Source organism: Falco peregrinus, chromosome 2 (genome assembly GCF_023634155.1).
Source record: "Falco peregrinus isolate bFalPer1 chromosome 2, bFalPer1.pri, whole genome shotgun sequence".
In the NCBI taxonomy this organism is placed as follows: domain Eukaryota; kingdom Metazoa; phylum Chordata; class Aves; order Falconiformes; family Falconidae; genus Falco; species Falco peregrinus.
This window is the reverse complement of record NC_073722.1, coordinates 4,389,046-4,415,649: the sequence shown is the minus strand read 5'-3', so window position 1 is coordinate 4,415,649 and position 26,604 is coordinate 4,389,046. Positions and strand designations below refer to the sequence as shown.

Genomic DNA, 26,604 nt, shown 5'->3' with positions numbered 1-26,604 from the left:
TTTTCAAAAAATGTCTAAGCATGTAACAAACTATGAATGGGATTTGTCATCATCTATGCCTTGGGGATCTGTAGCCCTACCCTGTGGAAAAAACCCCAATTATTGTTACTTAGAACAAAAGATTATGTAGCACGTAAAATAAACACTTAGCTCTTACGTAGCACATTTCTTCAGTGGATTTCAAAACGTTCCAAAAAACGTAACCATAACTATCCTTAACATGCAGATGAGAAAGTGATGGTCTGTAACAGAGCTGGGAATGAAAGTTGACACATCCAGAACCCACACCTGCCAGAACCTTTCCTGTGCCAGTTTATGTAGAGCCTCTGTTCTCTGAAAGTCTGGGTACCACCATCTTGAGAGAAAATGAGATAGACAATATTCTGCACCATGTATCAGCAATTAAACTATCAACTACATACTGATGCCAGAATTTTTATTTGTGATTCTGCTGCTGGAAATAAGTGACCTGGAAGTCAAACTTCCCGTCTCATTAAGTTTGCATGAAGATTGTTTGAAAACTCACCTCTTGACTTATAAATGGAACCAATTCAGTACAGTCATTGTGAAAGAAAATCAAGGGAATTACAGTGCAAAGCCACAATATATTAGAATTTATACACACTATTTCCCTGAAATGGGAAGAGACCCTGTGATTATATTTTGCGTCCTGCAAAACACAGAAGCCAAAGCCCAGTTTCCCTTCTCCATCCAGACTCTCAACACCTTTTTAACCTTTTGCTTCCTACAGATCAAGACAAACTTTAAACATTATTTTTAGCTTGGTTTCCACAGGAAATGAGGCTTGCACAGTCACAGTCTGTGCGCATGCATGTGCCAGGGAGTTGAGCCTCAGTAGACAACAGAGTGTTTGCTATGCATGCTCCATCTGCACAGAGCTTCAGGCATAGCCACCTCCCACTAGACAAGTAGAGAATCCAGTCAAAAAACACTTGTCAAGGGAAATCTGACTTCACTATTGCTGCTTAGAGAACTACATTATTAATCAGAAAACATCAAACTAGAGTACAGTAACTTCATGGCACCTCATGATTAGCGATGGATGTAACAGAAAACCCCTACAAAAAATTGCTTGCCAACAGCCTGTTCTGGTCAACACTCACATTTCACTCTGGGAAGAACTACAGAAAGGTCCTTTTCAAACAAAAGGTAGATAACAAAACCAAAACTACTCGCTACGAGCAAAAAGAGGGCTCTTCAGTCTAAAATATTACCACTTTTTTTCAAGAATACTGTAAGTGAAAAGCCTGCTTTAGAAAATGCACATTCTCAGATTTACTTCAAGAAAGGAGAGATGCTGAAGAAGTTACATGGCTGGCCTGGGTTGTACATGACCCCTTTCTCCCCCAAAACCCCAATGGGACTGAATCACTCTAATGACAGAATACTTACACAGATGTAGCAAACAAAACCTTTCTTATGTGAACTCACAACAATGATATATAATTGCCATTTTAAGCCAGACAACATTTCCATCTAATTAGACAACAGGAGGGAGGGAACAGGAAGAATATGCATATTTTTATGTATTATCCAGATTACTCTGAAATACATTGGATCTGCACTAGCACACTAGCACAGAAAAGAACACACTTTACAGGCAAAATCTGAAATAAAGAGAATTAGAAGGTGTGTTGCTTGCACTGCTCTCAGACATAGCTAAATCCTCCTTTTAAACTATATTTCCTGGAGTACCTTACGAACAAAGCTGCAGGTTGTGTTTACTAGACAATTAGACACATCAGAGGACTGATAACAATAAGAAAAAAAATACATTCAAGATTTGTCCATTTATTCCTCTTTAAGAGCAGCTTAAACAAAGGCTTGACAAATGCATTAACACACGTTCACTAAGCAGCAAGCTCCATCTGCACCCTGAAATGCACACACCTCAAAATGTACCTTTCCCTTGCAGACACAAATCACAAACACTTCAAGAATGTGACCTGGCAATGTGACCACTCCGATTCTAACCAGCCTGAAGAAAACACAGCAACCTTAATAATGACCAACCGTATGACAAACACTTGCCTCTGAACAAGGTTCTAATCCCTTGCCAGTTATTAACTTTAACCACGTAAATTGATCTATTTAACCGTTCAGACCCAGCTAAAATCATGATCCCCAGGTTCACCAAGTGGCACTGACTTTCAGAAACAGCTGCTAAATTGCCCACAGTCAGCAGAATTGTCTTACATGCATTCATCCTGTGTATTTCCTGTGACTTAAATTTCCTTTTCTTTGTCCATGTCCTGTGGCCAGCTGCCTCCTGATCCAAAGTGATATCCCAGCACGTGTTACAACTATGATCATAAAAAGTTTCTGCTGGAGCACGGAACTTTCCCAGAGGATTCAGTCGAGGAGATACTGGTGGCGTTGCTTATCCTGGGAAGGAGGAGGGTGGGACTGTGGTTTTTTAATATATTGTGTGCTTTAGAATGTATTTCCTCAATCAATGTTTTTCAAATGCATCTTTTATTAAATGTCCATGTCTATATTCCTGGCACACAATATGTTAAAAAAGGGGGACTTACCTGAACCCTTATAGTCCGGTTCCATGCTCCAGTAAAGTATGTAGAGTAGCTGTGATGTAACAACAATGTGCATATTGGGGCTTTATATCACTGTGGAAGCTGGCTGAATGCAGCATAGGTCAGTGCCACAGGACCTGAAAGAAGAAAAACAAAGCATGCTTTTAGGCAGTAATATGCTGAACACCCACCTCTTAAAGCAGGAAACAGCAGCTTCCAGAAAATAAAAAATAATGCAGTATCTATGCAGGTCCACTGAAAGGAATGCTATTTCACACAATTCTCTGATAAGCACAAGAAATAAACGGTTAAGAAATGACAGGGGAGGTGGAGAATCTAAAAGGGACTACAAACATCAATTCCCACACAGTGTTTTGCAAACATCTCTCTCTTTTTGCCCTATTTTCATGGAATGGCTGGAATCACGTTCTGACACCACCCCCTGTTCCGAAGGCACTCACAGTCTTCGCAAAGCACCTCTCCACTGCAGTGCCTCAGGATTCTGCAGTGTCACTCCTCTTCTCCCTGGCTCTCTGCAAAGTGAAGTCATAGGAATGGATCAGCCAACCTGACTTCTCACTACCCTGCCCAGAATCCTTTGTGAACCGAAATGAGTCATCGCTCTGAAAAAATCCACAGCGCAACATTCCAGGTTTCTCCCTACGTCTGCGCTGGCTTCTTTGTCTTTGAAACGAAGTGCCTATGTGCCTGTGCTTCTGGAACGGTGCCCAGCTGCATTGTACAGGATAACAAGCCAGCCTCCTCATTTAGTGGACAAGAAAGCTATTTACATGCATTAGCAAAGACAAATAAAGCTTTAACCCTCTAGTCAAGACAAAAAATTTACCCCAACATACCTTCCTGGAATACACAACCCTGCAATACAAAAAGCCACAAATGCAGAGACATACGTGCGGGCACACACACTGGCACAGAGCAGTATTTTCTTAAATTACTCACTATTTACCATGACACCAGTTTTTACTCTATCAATTAAAAAGAAAGATTTACTCTCCTTCGTCCGTCCTGAAGAACGCTGCAGACCTGCACATAACAAACAGCTCTGGTGCACACTGGATCAAAGTTGTGCTGCTGCAAACCGTTTATCAAAAAATTAGAAGCAGTGGACAAGTTCTTGCAAGCTCAATTTTCATCATCCCATTCACTATTTGGGCTCATAACAAAGTGAGCCCTGAAACCATGCCAGACAGAAAATGTCAAACTGCTCCAAGTGCCGAGAGCCAGCAGAACTGCTTCAGCTTCTGCTGCTACTGACAAAGAAGGTAATGCTCAGAACGGGGTCACTGTGTCAGGATCTCACTCCCAGTGCTACGTTTTCCTTTGCTTGGCAAGGATATGCTAAGCTAAAGCATCAGGAAAACACGGAAGAAGAGGTAGGAAATAGTGTGTGATGAGAGACAGATGCTGCTGTTTTGGAGAAACATTTGTAGTTGTTTGAGGATTTTCTTTTAAGTGAAGGAAACATTTAAAATTGCCTTTACTGTAAAAGAACTATTTCTAGTCGTGATCGAGTCATCAAAATGTGCATATCAGTATATGCAGAAATGGAGGGGCAAAGAAAAAAAGAAGTGCTGCCATGAGGCACTTATTTAAAGGTTCCTATATCCTAAGCACTCTGAAATAGTTTGAAGCAGAGTAGGCACGTAATCCATAAAATCCTGAAACACAGCACTTTAGGACTTACCTGTGCTGTGCTGAACAGGCAGGTCGCTTGGGTTCTGCCCTAAATGAACACACCAGGTGTTCAGGACTGACTGAAATACGAAGATCACCACCTCCCTACGCTGCAAGCCTGAGTCTGACAGCTACCCTGGCAGTGAAACAGTCAAACCCTGCCTAAAATAGGTCTATGTAAGTGTTCCAAGAGAGCAAGTAAATAGCTGGGTTACACAACTAACAAGTCACTTTAGTTTACAGGTCTATGACAACAGTTATGCAGCAAAGCCGTATTATAAACAGGCTAATTTACAAGTGTAAGGTAAGCTGGGTGCTTTGCTACACCTGTAGTTACACAGTAGCCAAAAATCTCAACTTTAAAAACTGTGGTTTTGCAATACACACCGTCATCAATTTCTGTGTTCCCTGAAGGCCACATTCCAGGAAATCTTCCTTCAACTTTACAGGAGTTTTGTCTTCCCTGGGGCTGCAGGATCAGCAACAAAGCCTCTAATGAATCCAGCTTGGCATTCTCAATGTTTGGGTCCCCCAGGATCATCGGACAGAAACTTGGTTGTTTGTCTGCTAAGCCCACACCCACTTTACAGCAACGAAATTAATTCCAAGAAGAAAAATTTCTGTGGGCTTAGAAGTGAATTACAAGAGGCACCTACTGAAAGAAATAATGAGAGCTCCAATCTGCTTTTCCTTTGCACTACACAACAGTCATGCAAAGCGAAACAGCTGGGCTTGTGTATGCAGTACCGTTTCCACACGCATGCACATTTCTTGCAGCAGTAGTCATGTTACTATCGCCAAAGTTAAAATACTGGCAGAAGAAAGATACAGGTAATATCACAGCCCAAAATACCCTTTCTAATAAATTTCTCTAGCACTTGCACCCGAATTACGTACACAGGACCAGCCTGACTACTCTGAACAGGCAGAAAGCTCTTTGAATGAGACAATTCCTCTTGCACATGTGATGCCCTCCCTAGAGACACTTAGAATGCACCGAACATGCACAAGTACCTAGGGTGCACGTGTCTTGTGTGCACATGCACCTAGGCATGCCTTTACTCAAATCCATCAGCTCACAGCACCACCACACGGCCCTTTAATCAGTATTAAGCACCGCAAGAAGTGCCCAATACCTCAAGCATGGCAGAGAGCAAAAGTGAGAGACCACCAGCAGCAAATATGTAAATAAGAATGTTTAGAAGAGCTGAAGTCGATGGATAAACCAGTGCTGCCATCATCAGTGATGTTACTGCAGCGTGACCTCACAGGAAGAAGGCTTAGTCAAAATACCACATGTATTTCCCAATCAAGGCAGCTGTTCTTCCATTCTACACCCCCCCCCCAGCACGACGTAAGTTGGTACTGAAACAAAAGCTGCCTTATTGACAGCGTACAGCACAAATACACCATATACTTCTCCTTGTGTGACTCCATGCATGCACATGCATGTGAATAGACCAGTACGGAATACAGTGTAGCCTGAGATCGATCTCCTTCATACACCAAGAAAGTACATGAAGTAAAGATCCCATTTTCTTCCTTTACACACGCATTGTGTTGGAGTTGAACCCAGGCTCCTTTGTGAAACTCCACATTAGCTTGCATACATCCTCAAGCTCTCCCAAGCCAGAGCCTGGGATTCCCTTCCCTCGCCACAGCCTTTTCACCATCACCAGAGGAAAATTCAAGAAAAGAAACATGCTCGAATGGAGGTAACAAAAAAGGTTAGAAAAAAGAACACTACCAAAAGACAAAGAAGGTTATCAAGAGCATGAGAAAATTCAGACTAGCTTGTAACAGTTTCAGTGGATCCAGAATTTTGGAAGCTAATAGCAGCCATCAGCACTCTGCATTCAGACTCTGTAGCCGCAGAGACTATGGTCATGTACTACTAAGGTTACTTCTACAAGAACCAACTTCACAAAGCAGGAAGCACCTGAACACCAGACTGGGAACACAACCAATGAACTGTGGCCCCAGAAGAAACCAGATTAAGGAACATCAGAAAGACACAAACATACACTTACGTTTCTTTATGAAATCTCTTAATTGTAAAAAATTTTACTTATTAGTGCTCCACTAATAACAACATATTTGCAGTACGCTAATAAGTTCCACTTGGCTTACCTGAACAAATCTCCTGGTTCTTTAAGAAATCACTTAAGAAAACACAAGAGGGAACATGATCAGGGTATTACATTCAGCAACATCCCAACAAGTAATGCCTATCTGGTTTTGTGCTAATGTTGTCTAAGAGCTTAAATACTCCTTTTTTTCCCCTCCTGCAGCTTATACCCCAATGCAATTTGCAGAGAACATACCTCCCTTCCTTCAGATCTTACATCACTGGCTTTAAAAAACCCATATGCTTAGTGCTCTTTCCTATGTCTGCCCCTCCTGTCCCTTTAATCTTTCTAGAGGACTCTTCTACATTTACTCGAACTTACATAACTTTTCTTTAAAAAGCAACCACCAGAATTCTGGACCATATTCTAGTGCTCCAGCTAACCTCTCACCTGTGTCAGGCACAAGGTAATCGAAATTTCCATACTTTTAGTGGAAATACCCTGCCCTATACATAGTAAGAATTAAACTTGCTTTTTTTCACAGCTGAACTATGGTTCACTATCACCCCACAACTGAACAGCCGGTTCCAGGTATCTTTTTTATGCTACCTGCAACTAAGAGTTTGAAGCAAATACTCCTGGTTTGACTCCCAAGGCTATGATCTTGCTCATTACACTTTAACAGCTCACTCTGTGGACATGACTAAGGATCTTTGACCAGCCAATTCTTCTTATTTGTTATCCATTTTTTAACCATCTCCACTTTATCACATGCTAAAATGTCACAAAAACTAAAATGAGAAACAAACAATACTTGAAATGTTACCTAATGCAGGACAGAACCCCGTGCCACACTTACTAATACAACCCAGTAAACTGCATTTGAATGAACCCATCAAGTCTTAACAGAAGAAACAAAGCCACCCACAAAACTCAGTCCCCCAAAAGCCCTGTATGTAAAACAATTGTCTTTTTAGAATTCGGTTACTAAAAGTTTCTTTCAATTATGGCCCATTGTGAATTATATGATATTTTTAAATGATGCAGAAAAATTTCTAACAGGTTTTGCAGCTAGGACCATGGTATGGGAGGGGAGGAGGGTTTGGGGTTGGTTGTTTTTTGCACAGAGAACTGTTACTATTAAATTAATTCGATTACTGTTAAAGCTGTATTATCATTGACTACACTGTTGCCTAAATTCCCAAATTACCGACCTCTGATTTAGTGTTTAACAATATGTTAAACAAGTATGTGCACAAAGTTTAGGTCAAACTGACCCACCCTCTCAAGCAGTTAAAACTGATGAACAAAAGGACTTCCAGTCAACCTTGGGAAACAAAGAACACCGTTACCTAAATTACCCAGAAAGAAGCCTCCAAGTGAGAAAGTTCTGGCCAAGAGGACACAAACCGATAAGGTGTTGCAACCCACAGAAAATCAGTTGCGAGCAGGACAAAGGTAATGGTAGTAACGGGAGAGCATGACCTCCAGCTCAAATAGCCCCTCTGCCCAAAAGAGGGCAAACCCCCACTTCGGGAGCATGCCCAGCTGGTAAAAAACCTTCAGCAGTGCTATCTGAGGATGCGCACTGATTTGCATCAGAAGCGAGACACTTGGATCCAATCCTGTTCGTGAACAAAAATGAATATGTAATATGCTATGAATATGCAAGCACTCTGCTGTGTGTAACGGGTACCCTCGAGTAGCTTGGTGTGTGTGTTAGGAGGAAAGATCCCGCATGCACCCTGTGCTGCAATAAACCAGCGTTGGCTTTCTAAACTATCATTTGGTTCGGAGAGTTCTCCTGGTTACAATTTTCAGTAACATCATCACCACTCCACCCCCTCAAAAAACAAAGCCTGCCTGTTTTCTGGCAGCAAACAGTAAATGAAGGGAAGATAGAAGCATTAAAAAAAAAATGACACTAGACGAGATTTGGCAAGAAAGCGAGCACATAAGAAACAAAAGAAAAAAACAAACGATAACCCTGGCTGTTTTCTTTTAGGGTGGGAATTATAAAGGCAGAGAAAAATATTCCTTTACAAACTCCTGAAAGCACAGAACATGGCTGTTGAAACATAACAATCAGCCTGCCTTAAACACATGTTCTTCACTATCCTCTTCAGTTTAGCCAAAATACATTTTTCATTGTGGCTGGGGAAGCTGCAGCAAATATTCAGCAACAGTCCAGTCAGCAGCTAAAAATATTGAAAGGTGAAGGGACAATTAGCAATACAATCCAAACCCACAGTGCACTCTCATTTATATTGACAGCTGTAACCACGGAAGGATTTTCATCCCAAAGATGATACTGCAGTGATTACAGCTTCTCAAACAAATAGTCATGACTGGCAGTAACTTCAGGTTAAAATAAGAACCTGCAACACTGAACACAAGTCCCATGGTACTGCAGCAGCCTTTAACAGCCCAGTTTTTCCTGGCTGGGAAAGAACCGATGAAAAGGCCAGGCATGGAATCAATTATAATAGTGCCAAAGTGGTTTTAAAAATAAAAGGTTAGACACTCCAAAGACTTAGCAGTTGAGTTTACTGGGTCGGGTTTTTTTCCCTGTGGTGGAAAGCAGAGTTTTCACTATGGCTGGAGTACATTTAAGAAGATGTACTTTCACGGTTATAAAATCAAAATGTCTTACACCCTAATACATGAAGCGGCTATATTAGGATATTCTGCCTCTATGCTCTACCTGCATGGGGTAGATACAGTGGCTCCTGTTTCCCACAGTGGCTCAAAATACTTTCATATTCTGTCCTTTGGTCTCATTTGTGTGGGGATCAGCTGTGGAGATCAGAACACGGCAAATGCCATGGCACACCAGCTCAGCAACTCACCAAATCTGCTGCCTTTCAGGAGGGTCAAGCATCACATCTTAGAAGAAGCATTAGAAAACCAACTGCACACATTGACACTAGTACTGCATCTTGAAGGGAAATCCCCTTGTTCCAGACACAAACAGTTCTTTTGAGATCCTTAAGGATTAGCAGATTTTCATTTTTTCTCCCAATTAGTATGACTATCAGCAAATGCATACCTCCTCAAAAGAATGCCAGTACTTTGGAATCAGGGGTTCCCACAATTAAAACAACTCACTACGTTAAATGTTTCCTCCTGTCCAATTCACATGTTTTTTGCTTCTTAATTTTACTGAGCACTCATTTCATTACAGGAAGCAGTAAACCAAAACCTACAACAGGTGTTTTACTACTATTACAACAGTAACAGCTCCCTACCTCCTGCTCTTTTATTTTTAAGTTAAATTTCAGCCATCTGAAAGCCTCTCAGTACATGAGCCATAAAACCAAACATGGTATCCAAAACAAGGATGAAATTATCAATTTCAGACAGATCCCTCTTGCATGACTTCTTACACATCTCCTAATTTCCAGTCTTAGGTTTGGACTTTTAATTACCAGCCCCTGACTCATCTAACACGTTCACCACTGACTCCAGCAACATGCAGACCATACTCCTAAAAAAGTACAAAAACTAACATACCTGAGCAATACTTTGTCAGCATTCACCACGTTGCCTTACACTATGTTGGTAAGGTCACTATTTTGCAGAATTGCTCAACTGTTTTACTCAGCTGTTGCCAGTGCTTTCTAAAGTCCTCCTCAGCACTCTTAACAAACGTGAACAACTGATCTGACAGATAGGCTTACCAATTCATTATCCATTCCATCCTTCAGATTTCTAACATAGCTAGTAAACCCCAAACATTTAGTATTGATCCCTGCTGCACAGAACATTTGTTAACCATTTCCAGGGACCAGAACTGGTCATTGTTCTTTCTTCTCCCCAGTATTCTAAACTGAGCTTGACAAGACTTTTCTCTTGGACTTCCACCAAGCATTTGTAAAGCACTAGAGCATGGAAGAGTCCTTGTGCTCCCCAAGTGTTGCTATGACCCAGTTTTCTGAAAGATGAGAGCACGTAAAAATAGTTGTGTCTTTGCCCTCTTATTCAGTAGAGAGAGAGACCTGAAGTAGGATAGCAAGACTAGATTCCTGGGATGATTTCAGGAGCTGATGATGACCTTAATTTACATTGAACTAAACCAAAAAGCTACCAAAAGGAGAGGTTTTGGGATAATACTGGGATAATTTGGCAAGTACCCATTGGACAGCGAGAGAAAATCACATATAACAAAATTTTGAGATCAAAGCATAGGGGGTGTATAAATCCAAGCTCTGAACTACTACATTTTATGCCACAGCAAGATATATTTTCTTCACACACGTTAACAACAAGAAAGGAATCATCCCTTTTCTTGTCATTCCTTATTCTGGACCACAAGAAAAAAGGCCTTACAGTTACTGCCATAATCTTTCAATGAGCTACCCCTACAGGCAGCACTTTAACTCACCCAGACCTTATGGGCTCAAGGGCACGACTCCTATTTAAAGGGCTACAAAGTGTCTCTGTCAGAGCTGGAGCTTGACAAGGAGCTCTGCTTCAAAATCATTTCTGATCATCAGTAAACACTGTGCTGCACATGGTGAAGGGGATCACAGAATCACAGAATGGTCAGGGAAGGGACCTCTAGAGATCTAGTCCAACCCTCCTGCTAAAGAAGGTTTACCTAGAGCAGATTGCACACTCATGTCCAGGCAAGTTTTGAACATCTCCACAGAAGCAGATTCCACAGCCTGTCTGGGCAGCCTGTCCCAGTGCTCTGCCACCCTCAAGGTAAAGAAGTTCTTCCTCATATTCAGAAGGAACTGCCTGTGCTGCAGTTTGTGCCCGTTGCCCCTTGTCCTGTCACTGGGCACCACTGAAAAGAGCCTGGCCCCGTCCTCCTGACACTCGCCTTTAAGGTATTTGTAGACACTGGTAAGATCCCCTCTCAGTCCTCTCCAGGCTAAACAGCCCCAGCTCTCTCAGCCCCTCCTCATAAGGGAGATGCTCCAGGCCCCTCATCATCTTCGTAGCCATCCTCTGGCCCCTCTCCAGCAGTTCCCTGTCTCTCTTGAACTGGGGAGCCCAGAACTGGACACAGCACTCCAGGTGTGACCTCCCCAGGACAGAGTAGAGGGGCAGGATCCCCTCCCTCGACCTGCTGGCCATGCCTCTCCAAATGCACCCCCAGGATGGTACCATTGGCCTTCTTGGCCACCAGGGCACACTGCTGGCTCATGGGCAACCTGCTGTCCCCCAGGACTCCCAGGTCCTTCTCCGCAGAGCTGCCCCCCAGCAGGTCAGCCCCAGCCTGTGCTGGTGCCTGGGGTTGTTCCTCCCTCGGTGCAGGGCCTTACACTTGCCTTGGTTGAACTTCACGAGGTTCCTCCCTGCCCAGCTCTCCAGCCTGTCCAGGGCTCGCTGAAGGGCAGCGCAGCCTTCTGCTGAACTGGCCGCTCCTCCCAGTTTGGTATCATCAGCAAACTGGCTGAGGGGACACTCCGTCCCTTCATCCAGGTCCCTGATGAATAGGCTGACCAGGAGTGGACCCAGCACTGACCCTGGGGAGCACCGCCGGCTACAGGCCCCCAGCTGGGCTCTGCGCCCCTGATCACGGCCCTCTGAGCTCTGCCGTTCAGCCAGTTCTCAATGACCCCACTGTCCCCTCGTCTAACCCACTGAGCTTACCTGTGAGGGTGTTATGGGAGACAGTGGCAAAAGCCTTGCTGAGGTCAAGGCAGACAACATCCACCGCTCTCCCCTTGTCTACCCAGCCAGTCATTCCATCACAGAAGGCTATCAGGTTGGTCAGGCATGAACTACCCTCGGTGAATCCACTTTGACTGTCCCTGATGACCCTCTTTTCCTCCACATGCTTCGAGATGACCTCCAGGATGACCTGTTCTATCACCTTTCCAGGGATAGAGGTGAGGCTGACCAGCCTATAGTTTCCTGGGTCCTCCTTCTTGCCTTTTTTGAAGACTGGAGTGACACTGGTTTTCCTCCACAGTCCTCAGGCACCTCTCCTGCTCTCCACGACCTTTCAAAGATGAAGGAGAGTGGCTTGGCAGAAACATCTGCCAGCTCTCAGATAGTGCATGCACCGCTGCTCACCTAGCCACTTGCTTTGGGAGGCTGGTACTGCTGACCAGCCCTTGGAAATGCCTACAGTGGATGTAAGTAGCCCTAAAAGCATTTTCTGAAACCTCCTCCTGCTTGTTTGGTAGCTACCAGTTTTAGTGTTGAAGAGCTGATGTTAGGGCCACTTAAAGAAAAAAACTAGGCTATAAATATTGAATTAGCAGCAGCAGCAGATTGGAGAGAAAAACAAGAAACAATGTAAATAAGAAAAAAACCACAGGAAAGGTTAAGAGGAAATGTGAGGAAAGAGATGATTTTTGATTCCTAAAGCAGGCGATGCAGCATATGTGATATTAATGATGAAAGAAGACTTGTTAAAAGAATCCAAATGCTTAGCAGAGCTAAGCGGAAGTAGGAATAATAACCAAATGGTAAGAAATAAAATTAGTACCTCCAGCTGTAGAAAGGCTGGGAAAGTATAAGGGTCTACAGGATTGCTGGAATAAGGGAAGTGGGAATGGCTGTATATATCAGTGAAAAAAGCAAACAAATGGACAGTTGTTTTGTGAAGGCCAATCTGCATGTGCTCTGCATCCACTCGGTGCTTGCCTTTGTTTTGTTTTCTAGGCTGACCTTCACCCCGTGCCACACAGAGGATTCAATGAAAGCCTCTGTTCAAAGTCTCAATTAAAAGCCTGAAAGAACAAATGTATCTTGCACTGCAGCCCAAAGCCTGGGCCCCAGTACCAAAACCCCAGCAGCAGGAGCATGCCTGGCAGTTCAGGCACCTGGCTCTGGCCAAGGGAACCTGTGAACCTGCATCCTACACTACAGCAGCTTTAAACAAGCCCTCCCAGTGTTTGGAACAGGCAAAATAGCTAAAAATAAACATTTAGCTTGTTCTTCAAAGGGTTGTTCCTAAGCTTTTGTGTTGGAAGATCAAAGCTAAGGAAGGATGGGGGCTTACAGGACAGTAAAGAAAGCTGAGAGTAAATTAGTAGTGTGCATGCTAATAAGGCACACATGGAACATCACTCCACTGAGGGAGTAGGCTAGTGGTTTGGGCAGTTTGAATGAAAACATGTGAAAGCAGTTAAGCATGTCATCACCAATACCGTCTTTAGAAGTGTTCTGCTGCTTTATGAGAAGCTCTTCAAAACACACATCCACATGTAGTTTCATAGAAAGAAGGTGTAATCCACAAGAACTTGAAAATGTGAGGCCGCCCAAAGCGCATCCACCATGCTATGTGCTGTCTGCAAAGCCTCTGCGTGAGGGCTGGGCTTTTTTTAAGTTACGGTATTTTATTTTAATTCTGGTACATTTTACTGAGGTATGGCAACATAGATTTGTTATGCAGCATCCAGTTCAGTACACTCTCTGAACAGTTTGGGGAACATCTGTGTAACAGGGATAAGATAGAAATTGACCTCAGGGCTTTGGTCTAAAAGACTAATTTACTGCCAGAATTATCTTGGTGTAATTATACCTACGTAAATGCCCATTTATTCTGGAATAAGATCAGGGGGTTTTAACCTGATTTAGCTTATAAAACTTCCAAAAGTTGTCTCAACTGGGGGCAGTTGTACATGCATAATCCTGCTAAATTCCTCTGTGTGACCTTTCATATCACATATAAAAGTGAAAATTAAAACCAGAATAATCAGTCGTAAAAATAAAACACAGATTTTATTAGAGGCAAGAATGTGTCTTCCTGTTGTTCAAACAAATGCTTTCTAATGTATTCAAAAAGTAAATGTTAAAACAAAGGAATTACCCTTTTCTTTTACTAGTATTTTTTCCCTGGGTTCTGACAGCTTCACTTTTGAAAAGCAGATAACCACTGACATTTAGAGTTTCAAGTACTACTTCTCTAAAAACTTCCTGTTATGGTCAAAAGCAGAGATATTAAAGGAGCCAAATTTGGTTCCTATTGCCATATGTTGTTTCTAATAGTCACAGCTTGAGTTTCAAAACTGATGTACATCTGCACTTCCCTTTATCTCCATTGAGTGCTGCTGTACTCTCAGTACTTTTGAAAATATCAGGAGTTACTTAGGAGCCTAACTTTAGGCACTCATTTCTGGAACCTGGCATAAAAGCTCAGACTTGAACGTGAAAAGAATCCACCTATTGGCTATTTGGGAATATCTGAAAGCCTCAGACACAAAGCCTAAAGTTATGCATCTCCTTCACACTTCCATCTCTAAGTAAGAGCCTGAAAGCCTACTTTAGGGCATAAAGACTTGAATGTGATTTACATGTCTCTTGCCTTGCTCCTGACAAACTTTTTTCAATGGAAGTTTTGATGTAATTAGTGTTCCCAAGAAAAGGTTTGGGTTTGCAAAATTATATTCTTCAGATGAAGAGGGATACAGAGTAAGTTGTTTGTGGTTTCAGAGAATATAATTCCAGCATTCAGAGTCATTTCTTCATGATATCTCTGGAGATTTGGGATGCAAAAGCCTTGTGTAACTTCACAGTGACATTTTCCTCCTGATAACTTCTTGCAAGGGCAGAAGTAACCTTGCCAAACAAGTTTTCCCCTCATATGCAGCCTCTGACTGTATCATTCATCACCTATGCAGGCAGACATCATGCAAGCCTGTTTGCCAGATACTGCTCCTTAGGAAGTGCTTGCAGAACACCAGAGTATATAAACTTTCCCCCAGGCCTCCAGAGCACGGGCCATCTCCTTCAACTACGGCTTCCATCAACAGTGAAGTCACAGTGCTGGCTTTGTGATATCACAGCATTCTCCGTAGCAACAGCCTATGAGGTCACAAATAAAGGATTATCACTTTGCTGCAGGATTAAAGGAACTAAGAAGCTGGTCTGTCAGGAAGATGGATTTTACTTCAAATAATGGGAATTAGAAGAACGCTGAAAATAAATGGGTTGTAAATTGTCTTTGTCTGGCATGCAGCTTTTCCAATAATATTGTAAAATAAGATACTGTGTGCTTTGACAGCTCCCAGGTAACTGAGCGAACTGCAGGCTGCCTCCTGAGCTATTACATGGGAGATGAATCCTGAAACAACTTCCCTACCTTTTGACTCCTCAGTCATTTGCTTTTGAAAGTGCACACAGCAGGTCAGATCGTTCTCCTCAAACTGTCTGCTGGTTAGTTTATTCACAGGTGGTCAAAGCTAGCAGTAAGTTCCAGAAAGTGACCCCCCAAAAAGTAGAAAAGGAAATCTGGAAACATTTTGCCTTAGCCCACCTTACTGTTTAGGCAAGGGTTTGTGAAGATGATTTCAAACCTGGGGTCTATGTTCCTAAGCCAGAGCAGGGGGGAAAAAATGCACTGTAAGTTGCGGTACTTTATACTTGTTAAAAATGCAAGAAACGGTGATGATTTAGAAGACCCTTCCCTGCAAAATATACCTGCAGTCACAGGAATCTTTACTGCAAACATTACTGTTAGAATAACACACTTGCATGAATAATTTCGTTACACGCTTAGTGGTTCATTTTTTTCAACAATATCTGGTAACCTGTCTGAAACTATTCCAAAGCCTTTATCTCCCTACTCCCCCACCACGGAGGAAATCAAGAATAGTACAAATACAATCACCTGACAAATGCTTCCTGGCCCCCCAAGGAACTACTGAGGCTTCCATGCAACTATCCAGAGCACGAAGTAAAAGTTAATTTAGTTTCAGCTTTTAAAGGGAGTTAACAGTCCATCGGGGGAAGGGAGAATGAAAGGAAGGATGATACCAGGCAAGAACAGACTGACTTGCTAGATTATTCACAGAGATCCTATGGTCCATGCATGCTTGCACATGAAAACACTTTTCCCGTATTTTTGAAGTAATTGCCTACTTTTCCAGATGCCTGGCAACTCAGGCTGCCTGATGTCTGGAAACTAGCTACTGCATGCACACAGACTCATCTTACACGTGCAGCAGGTCCAACGCATCAGGTGTACTATGCATGAGCAATTTATGTCAGGGACTGTCCCAGATTTTAAGATGAAGATCTAAAAATCCTAAACCAGCCTGGTTTGTAGTTTTCAAACTGAACTGTGATGCAACCATAAAGCAGTTGTACAGCATCAGAGCATCTCACAGCTTCAGGCAAATTTTGAGTAAGGGCCTACCTGCAGCTTACTAGAGCTGGAAGGAGAGGCTTCCAGCGTTACGAGTGTAGGCACTAATACCAATTTCTATTCTAGGATGGGAAGAAAACACTGGAGAGCACTGCAGTAGCTGATCAACACTTTACCTAGCCTCACCCACCGGTCTGGAAAATTGAATATCTATTTTGCAGTTGCACAACTGTTAAAAACACCGAGAAGAAATAACACAGACAGATGTTTCACAGTGGTTTAAATACGCTTTGAAATTTCATAACCTATTTAAAAACGTTGTTTGTTTCTTTGCCCTCCAGCCCTGGCAATAAAGAATCTCCAAAGCGCTTAGATACACCAGATCTACTGGCTTTTCCGCTAACCTCTACAGCTTTCCAGGCCTGTCAGTACCGGCCAGGTCCAGCTTTCAAACGAACGCTGCTCACGGCAGAGCCGGGCGGCCTCTGGAAGCGGGCACAGCGGAGGCACACGCGGCGCTGCCCCAGCCCGGCCACCTCCCGGCGGCCCGCCGCGGCACCACGCAGGCCCAGCCGCCAGCGCGCCCCCGCCGGTACAACCGGCCCGCCCGCACCAACCGACGCCCCGGCGCTCGGTGGGCCGCGCTACCGCAGCCGTTACTGTGCAGCAAAGCGGGTAACCGACTCGGGCGGGAAAGAACCGCGGCCCCGGCCCCGGCCCGGCGGCCTCCCGGCGGCGCGGTACCTCACCAGTGGCACCTCCCGGCGGCGCTGAGGCGCGGCCGCCCCGCCCCGGCATGCCCCGCGCGGGGGCACGGCAGCCCGTCGCCATGGCAACGCGTGGCGGCAACGTGCGGGGCCCGGGCGCAGCGCCTCCCTTCCCAAAGCCTAAAGGGAAGCTCGCAAGGCTTCAGGGCCCCCAGCACGGGCAAGGAAAGCACTATTCACCCAGCCCGACGATGCGATGTTACCCCCGCCTTTGCGCTACGCACTTCCAACCGAACCCGGGGGCAGTGCTCTCCTCCGGTGAAGGCCGTCCGTGCCCCAGCCATTTTGGATGCGCGCGCAGCTCCCGCAGGACACGCACCTCTGCGCGCTGCGACCTCACGAACCACCCAGGCCCCAGCCTGGTGGAGCTCAGAAACAAAAATCAAACGTTTTTTTGTTGATAGGTTTCTTTGGGCTTGGGGCTGTGGGGTTCCTTTGTGTTTTCATTTGACATTGGGCATTTTACATGGTGGTAAAGCAGATTTCCATCCAATTCCTGTTTCCGCGCGCTGTCTTTCTCACAAGAAACCCTCCCATCTGAAGCGAGGGCACAGCAGGGGCTTGGTACTCAAAAAAAGTGGTAAAGGTACAAAAATCCCTTTGCCTCCCCGAGGGCGGTGGCATGACAGGACGCGCACAGCTGACATCAGACGTAAACCTGAACAGTCACTGCAACCAAATCCACCCCCTTCTTCGAAAGGCTAAACCCTTCAAGTATCTTAGGCAACTTTTTAACTCGATGTGGCTTCATAATTGATCCAAGGTTTTTGTTGTTTTGGTTTTAAAGTAGGTAAAACAAAGGACCACAGCAAAATACTCCCCTCTGGCTGCTGAAGTAGAATCTGAACTCGTACAGAAACTTGGGCCAATTTTCCACCTTTTAAAAAAGAAACTATCATCTAAAGGGACAACCATGAAGGAAACGCTTTTGCACCAGAACGGTAGAAAGACCCACCACCTCTTTCTTGAATAGATGCAGGAGGTTCTATGACTCAAAAATGCTTTGTAAAAATGGTGACCAGCACACATGCTGAAAACCAAAGCTGCAGAGCAAAGCTAAAAACCACACATTCTCCATCTCTCTTGGTTCTGCTTATAGAATGATGTCTGATTACACAGCCTTAAAAAACCCACAAATCCAAAACAACATCAAAAGCAAAGCACGCAGGAGAATTATAAAGGCAAATCACAGGGTAACAAGAGGTGCTTGCTGTATATCCCAAGGATGAATTTGAACTTTGCTCTGAACCTAGGCTGAAGTCTTTCTTCAGAAGTATAAATGGGCATCTTGGGTTTTAGGGCTGGTGTGTCTCATGGTCCATGGGCACTATGCACAGCCTAACCACACCAAACTGACCGACGTTTAGGAGAAAGCTAAAGCAGTATTTGTGCTACACTGGCGTTTGGGATGCAGCTGATGCAAGCTCTGGTAAGACAGAGGAGGTCTGCAGCATGCTGTGGTCACGAATCAGCACCATGACCTCATCCTCCTCCAGTGCTCAAGCACGAGGGAAGCTGAGATTGGACTAGCAGCCAATTAACCACTGATTCAGCCTGAATTTCAAAGTTCTTCCCTTTATGAGATCACTCATCGTTTGAATTACTTAAAAGAAGCTGCACAAATGCTTTTATTCCAGACTTTGACATGCAACCCATTACTGGAGCTGGCTAACCTGAAAGAAATGGAAACATTATGCTTAAGCAATGGAAAAAAAGATCAAGGTGGTAATGCAGCAGAGCAATACAAATATGCAGCAAAGGCAACTGCCACCACTCTTAAGCAAGACTGAGAACTGCTGCACAGCAGCACAAGAGGTAGGATCTCCCTTGCCCTGCAACAACACGCTGCAAATGCACATGCAGTCTGCACAGCCCTTTCGTACTAAACAAATAGTTAAAACAGTGAAAAAGAAAAAACCAAACCAAAACAAAAAACTTGCTTTAAATCAGATTTCCCCATGCTAGACAGTACAAAAAAACTATAGCAGGCAACTCCTATGATCCTGCTACCTCTGGCATACAGGAAAACCCAGGCCAAGGCTCAGCACAGAAGCTACAAGCCAAGACAGTGCAAAGGTTTTTAAAAAGCTATACCACCATATTGTGTCCAAAGCATTTTCTTGCCCATACATCTATTTCCCATAGTACTTCTTTGGCTTCTCTGCGTGATTAATCTTTGAAACCTTTAAATGCTGGCAATTGTCTTTCCTTCACTAACGCCACTGAAATCCATCACTTCCCTCTACAAGTCAGGTACAAGGAAATGGTTCTTTAGTGGGTGACATCAGCAGCGTCTGGCATTTTACAAGATCTGGAAGATGACCAGCCCTGCCCCAAGGAGTTCACAGCCTAGTTCAGACAGAGCTAACATGTTTCAGATATAATCTATGAGGCCATGGAAGCATGAGATCATTTCCTCCTTGTGATCTTCAGCTTTATGTACTTATCAATTACTTCTGTTGAAAAGGTTCCTTTGAAAAATTAAAAAAAATTAAAAAAAAAAAAGAAGAAAGGAGGGGAAGGAAGGAGAGGGAAAAACGAGGAGGGGGGAAACATGGTGGAGGGCAAAAAAGAAAGGTTCATAACGATTTTATCAGTTTTGGTATTTGGCTTTGGGACCAACCGTGTACCTCAAGTTATTAAACATTCATGATTCCCTTTTTCCTCAAGTACAGGAGGAGGAACCTGGCAAACAACCAGGGAGGACAAGATGACTGACAATAGCTTACAGCTAAACTAGCAACTGTTCAACCACATTGCACAATCTATAGAAGATGTGCCACGACTACTAGCTTAAGGATGGTAAGCCTACAATCAAAAGCCATCATTTCTATTGGTATCTCATTTGTATTTAAATAAAATAAGGAAAAATCGGGTGCTCACGTATTTCTGCAGTATCTGAAGGCAAAGGATTCCTTAGCTTTCTCCACACAGTTTCTGTTATCTGGAAGCCTGGAATGATCTAACCACTACCTCCACATACAGGATTTGCCCAGATACTAAAATTCTGGAATTTTGGTGGAAGCTTACAGGTGTTTTTGCTCTTTTATCCTTCACTGCTAAAAAGGAGAGATTATGGCAAAGATTAAACTAGGCTAGGCACTCAATTTGTTCCAACCTCCCATCTCTCAGATGCAGGTTCAAAAATGTCAACCTGAACTAACAGATGACCATCAAGCAAATTAGTTACACCAAGAACCAGATTTGAGGCTGTGCACTGACTAGTAAGAACCCCAGGAGGAGATCCTCCAACAGCACACCTGGATTTTTCCAGCCACCAGGAAAAGCTCCACACCCAATTCCTGCAGGCTAATCATCAGGATTCCCTAAACAGCACCAGGAAAACAGCTCTGATTCAAAAGCAAGGGGTGGTGAAGATGACAGAAAGCTGCCCGACCCATTTGTGGTGTGTGCAGTGCTGTGACTGTAACTGATGGAAATGTGCCTGGGTCAGCTTCAGGCTACCCATGTGGGGTAACGCCCTGACCGCTCCAAGAGTTTTTGCAGTCTGTCTTGAACACTGTGGTGCAGCAGCTATACTGCTTATGTTAACAGAGCTGACTAGGTTAGAGTTAGCTCTGGCCTGCCTATACAAAATGAAGTCATGCTTACAGCCCCTAGTACTCAGCACATCCTAGACAGATGTTTGGCCCTTGTACACTTTTTTTTTTTTTTTTTTTTTAATTTTGAACTCTAAGCATCTGGAAGACTTTACTGACTAGTTTATGCAAAATGGTCTCTGCCATGACAGAATTTTTCCGTTTATAATGGAGAGGTAGGGTTAAACAGGCAATTAAAAAATCCATACATACACATATTGCCCTTGAAACATTCATGTCAGATGCATACATTAGAAATTATATACTCTTGTCTGTGCTTAAAACCTTACTAGGAAATCAGGTGCTTTTAATAGGCAAAACCATCTAAGTTGGCAGTAGAATCAGAACCAAACTCCCTTCAACAGCTCTGTAGAAACCAAAGCTGAGCTGTGTGCTCAAAATGAGCTCACAGCACTCAACTCTTGCTCAGCTGCACTGCCAACAGGTGTGTTTGGGTAAGTCTCAAAAAGACCAAACCATCCCAGCCTGCCCTGGAGCAGAAAACAAAGCCATTGCTAACAACTGTTTTCAGCTAGATCCTCTGGACCAATACTGAAAACTGTTGGCTGGATGTCATCACTGCTGCTTCATACGGTAAGAGGAATCCATCACCATGCTGGCGGTATTTTGTGGTGTTTCTCCTTTGTTCACAGCGTACTGGAGGCCCTTACACAGACAAGTCATTGTTTGCCAAAGCAGTCATAGATGCTTAACTGCACAATAGAGCTAACCAATCTAAAGACTAACCATTGCTCTCCTCACCCATCCCAGGACAGCAGCTGTTCTCCTCACCCATCCCAGGAGGGCCAGCACTTACAGCTGATCCTCTACCATGAGTTAGTGTAGGAAGCTAACCCAGCAGAAGGCTAGTTCTGCTAGAAAAAACTGGGTTTTTTATGTTAAACCCTGACTGGGTGCCCTGTTAGGGCACAGTAGGCCCTGCCTCAGAGCAAAGTAATGGGCAGTAGCCCACAGGCAATGCAGGTATGGAAAAGCCTGGGGGCTACCAGTTGTTTATAAGAACTGTTCAGTTATCATGAAACTGCATTGTAATATGGCCACTCACTACAAAAATGACTGACAAGAGTCACCGCCCTGACAGTAAGTGCACGTGACAACTGGAATTTTCAAAGGGCTTTAAAAAGGCTTGCTGAATTCCATCTGTTTTAATGGCACCTGTGTTCAGATCTATCAGCACTGGTTTTATCTACAAAGGGCAAGTTTTGAAAAAGCAAGCACAGTTTGTCATATCCGATAGACCATTGAGACTTGAACAAAGTAAGGACACATAGTTGGAATTAACAAGGATATAAGTAGCAAGTGCACATTCCAAGAATGTGTTTTAAAATAGTGCTGTTCTGACAGAGACAGCATGTACCCGTTCCCATCAGTAGTACCAAAGGATCTGTTAAAAACCATCCCCAGCAATAACTGAGTTTCCGAAGGAATATGGTCTATTAGACATCGGACACCGACCATTTGGTCAAAAATAACATGCAGGGGAAGACAGGCAGAATCTTGCATTTCTCCACCCAGTGCTGGACTATCTCCCCAAAACATAGATGGCACACAGTAAGAATGAATGCTTCACACGAATGACATCCTACTGCGTACAATACAATTCCACTGATACTAAAATGTATCAGAAAATCGTAGGGATATTGTGAAACATTGATTTTGGAGAGAGGGAGAAATATTTTGACAAACACCAGAACTTCCTGTTACAACATTCCTATGTGAAGTGTTTCTTTCTCTCCCTTCGAATTAGTTAGTTCGGAAAGGCTGCATTAGGTAGACTGATAAAAACATTTAAACAGTCCAATTTGAAACAAAACAGTCTGATCCTGCTGGAATTAAGTATTTCATCTGATCTGAGTTTAGGATTTTCTTCCACATGAAATTTGACTACTTTGGAGCTCTGTTTCAAATCAGAAAACAATTTCCTTAGAATCCAAAAACCTTCACAAAATGGAGCTTCTGTACTAGTCAACCATATGTAAGCCTCAAGTTTTACAACACAAGTTTCAACATAATGTCCTTACAAGAATATCCAGTACCACGTTACTTCCTCATGCGAAGCTTGAGAATCTTAACACATTGGTTTCAAATGAAAACTTCCATTCAGTCTGAGCAGGATTTGAATTTGAAGTGGTTTTGCCTTGTCCTGTATCTCAATCCCTGTTTTGTTAATTTATCTTGCAAATGCAATACTTGATTGATTTGCATGTGTTTATAAATATGCATGTACAACTCAGAGTAGGAAAGCAGCAGCACCATTACATCAGCCTCAACACCTGCACGATGTTGACTAAAGCAAAGACGACAGTCTATTGTTTCTCTTTATTATTAATGTCTAACTTCCCAGACTTACAAACACTCTGCTTCTCTGCCAGTAACAGAAATCATGTTATTTGACTTGTAATTTCCACTGTGACTGGAGAGGCAGGTCTTAAAAAGAAAAAAACCCACAAACTCAGTGAAAATATCCAACAAATATTCTTACAATTTTTATAATGACATTTGCCCCAAGTGCCCATTGGTGTGGAAAATGATAAAATTGTTCCATTTAAAAAAGTCTACAGTCCTAAGGGAGCTTTTAGAGTTATACACAAAACATTTTCATGCAGATTGAGGGCATTAAGTACTTCATGCATAAAAAAAAAAAAAAAAAAAAAAAAAAAAAAGAGCTTGAAGAAATGTTTCAAAAAGAAAGCAGGAATATTTTAATTCTGAGACAGATATCTTGTCTGTCACATTCACAGAGAAAACAAACTGAAAAGAAACCAAAAGGAAACAGCTGATAAACTACAACACAGATTATTTCCAAAGACTTAGTCAGCATCTAATGTAAATGACCGTCACAATAATTTTTCTAATCTAAAATGCAAACCTTAAAAACCACTTCATTTTGCACGACCAGTTTACTGCTCTATGCTAAGCTATGCATTTAGGGAGAACAGACAGTAAGAACCCAAGACAGCCAGTACTGGGGCTTGCTCACCATGCATCACCCAGAAAACAGCATTGTTTCAGCAAACAGAAAATACAGAGAGGAACAGAGACAAAGATTGCCAGCCATGACAGCAGTGGGGTGATGGCACAGCTTTCTAAGTGGAACAGTAGGGACAAAATCTGGTTTTAAAATGGATCTAGAGCCATTTGTGAAAAAGTTTATCAGCCACCTGCAGCAGCAGCAACAGACAGGACTCAAAAGACCCCAAATGCATGTCTTCAAATTCAGGCCCCTACCAGAAGGCAGCTGTGGGAACAGTGTTAGCTGGAGAAGCATCTGAATAGCTGGAAGACGGACTACAAAGGAGCAAGAATTAAGACAAACCCCTGCAGGGCAGCAGGACTGCTTTGGAAATGTTTATTTTTTATTTCAAGTCTTCATTCTGAAGTGATAAAGACAAGCCCCAAGCTAAGGAACCAGAATGGCGATGTTGTCTACAGCATGATTTCATCCTCCCCACCTTGCAAGTTGCTTATCAGCTCAGAAGGACACTGTCAAGCTTAGCAGCCCAGGCTTGCTGCTAGAAGAATGTGGAGCTAGCAGGGTTTTCCAGGTCAGGCTGGGACCTGGTGCAAGGCTGCAGATTAAGCAACTTGAGGAAGTGAGGCGGGAGTCTCAGGAGCAAACCATTTGCTCCTGGGAATAAGATCTGAAGTGCCTAACCAAGCATTTCTGTAGGAAGGGACTGCCAGCACTCTGTTCCTACTTTGATGTTCAAGGGATCAGAACGGGTAACCGTTCTCTTAAGTGAACAAATCATACTAAGAAAACACTGTGTCACCAATTTCTAATGCATACAAAGATACTCTGGAAAAACAAGTTTTGGTTGCTGCATGGCAAAAACTCCAAGACTTTTAAAGATCTGCTGTGATTTTGCTTAAGCCTCATCAATACTCAAAGCCCATGAAAAGCTGGCATTTTGTCACTGCTAGTGAACATATCAAACACCAATAATAAGCATTGTGAAAAGAGGCTCTTACTGGTGGACAGATTCTTGAAACCTGGACATAACATTCCGGCATTTGTCACCTCTGTGATCTTATGCCTGAGCTCTGTGATCAAGAATCTAGATTACGTGCAAGTCTTTCTACTGTCTCTTACTAGAGCCCGGATTCTTAATAGCTTCACTTAATATTAATTATCTATTAATAAAATTTAAACAAGAAAGTCCTATGACATCCTTATTTGCCTTTCACAAAGATGATTGCCTAACACCAGCTGTTTTCAATGGAAATTTAATGATGGATAGCATCTCACAAAACAACCACTGGGAACGTCCCCATGCCACTGTTGTGTTGGATGCATCATTCTTCTAAGTCAGGGCTATTCACTAATCAGCTATTAGTTGAAAAAATAAAACGTCCATTAAAAAGTTACACCAGCTTTTTGGAAGTGCAGTAAATTAATACACAGCTGAACTTTAAAAGGCAGAAAAGGATTTTAGCTAGAAACTTTTTTGCGAACTACTTTATCTAACTGGATCTCATACCTTGTAGAGAGCTGCCACAAAAATCCAGGTAGATTCTGAGCATGTGAAAAGAAGAAAAGAGAAAAAAAATATTTATGATCTTTCAGCAATACCATGGAAGGAGCCATGCAGCCTCTTCAGAAGAGAATCCCTCATCTTGGGAGTTAATTTTGTGTTGCATTCTATTACAAACCCAAAACAATGCACACAAAACTGTATGGGTGAAAGTGATTTAAAACGTGTTTCTAATTATGTTTGGATGAGGAGCGTGTGGAGTTATTCACACAAACTATTTCCGTTTGTTAAAGCCATTATCCTGATTCTCTGACTACTCCCGCTGCACCCCCTCAAGAAGAACCCCAGCCCCCCAAAACAACAACAAAAAAAACCAAACCAAAAAGACAGATAACAATTTAAATGTTTTGATGTGACAAATGCTAGACTCCCAAACACGTAAATGTGCTTGAACACTGCACTTAAAACTCTTATCCCAGTACCTTACCTCTTCAAATAAACCTCCTGAGCTCATTCAAAGCGCAAGCACTTTAAACCTACAAACACAGAAAGAACTTTCTAGCTCTCACAAGAAGATAATGAATCGCAAAGTTAACTTTTTGCTTTCAAGACAACTCTCAATTGTTGCTTCAGTGATTTTGGTTTCAGCTTCATCCTGTCCCGGTCCTGGCATGTTCTGCTCCAGAACACACACAGAGATCAGAAAGGCTTTGCTTAAGATTCAGAAAGAAGATAAAAAGTACCACTGATGAGAAGTGTACTCTATCCTGCCTGAAAGGATGGGGGGGGAGGGAGATGGGGATGGGAGGGAGCAAAAAAGCACACATGATATAATGAGAAAGGGGAAATGCTCTTCCAGAACCATATGGAAAATGAAAGGGGGGGGAGGATCTAAAGAGTTATGAAGAAAAAAAAGGAACAAACTGGCAGTTTTTAAATTCCTGAGAGAAAAAACATCTATAGCATTATGGAAACGGGTGTAATTTTTTAACATTTAAGCTAGAATAATAGAAAAAAAGATTTAAACACAGAAGCGAGAGAGAGATGCCTATCCCAAGGGTTGTCCCAGTAGATGCTGACATCATCCGTTATGAAGCCATGACATTTAAAAGGGAAGGTGTCTGGAAAATGCTTTTCCTTCAAAGAAAAACTGCGCAAGTCTATGATCAGGGGAGACCTATAAGCAAGCAAACATCATCAGCACAATGGTCCTGTTGGCTACCCAGACCGAAGAGACAAAACAAACAAGCTCTTTACTTGACCACGGGAAATTAAGGGATGGCACGTGGCAGAAGCAGCCCTAGCCTGCCCGTACCGCTAAACAGGCTGAGCATCCTGGACACGTTTCCCAAGCATCTGTTTGGATACATCTATT

General features: G+C 43.0%; 1 protein-coding gene across 7 annotated transcripts in view; it reads right to left on the bottom strand.

The window, feature by feature from the left end:
* Positions 1–26,604, bottom strand: part of STOX2 (storkhead box 2) — a 149,190-nt gene that overhangs the window by 24,503 nt on the left and 98,083 nt on the right. The window contains exons 1-2 of one of the 7 annotated variants that reach the window (XM_055795831.1): positions 16,772–17,131; positions 11,921–15,085 (exon numbers count right to left, since the gene is read on the bottom strand). The exons of 4 other annotated variants lie outside the window; for them this stretch is intronic. In XM_055795831.1, the coding sequence (XP_055651806.1) occupies positions 11,921–12,014 (94 nt within the window). In that variant the 5' untranslated portion in view covers positions 12,015–15,085; positions 16,772–17,131. Of the gene's footprint in view, positions 1–2,555; positions 2,690–11,920; positions 17,132–26,604 lie in introns of those variants that run through there. 2 more of the 7 variants (XM_055795832.1, XM_055795830.1) reach the window with 2 other exon arrangements.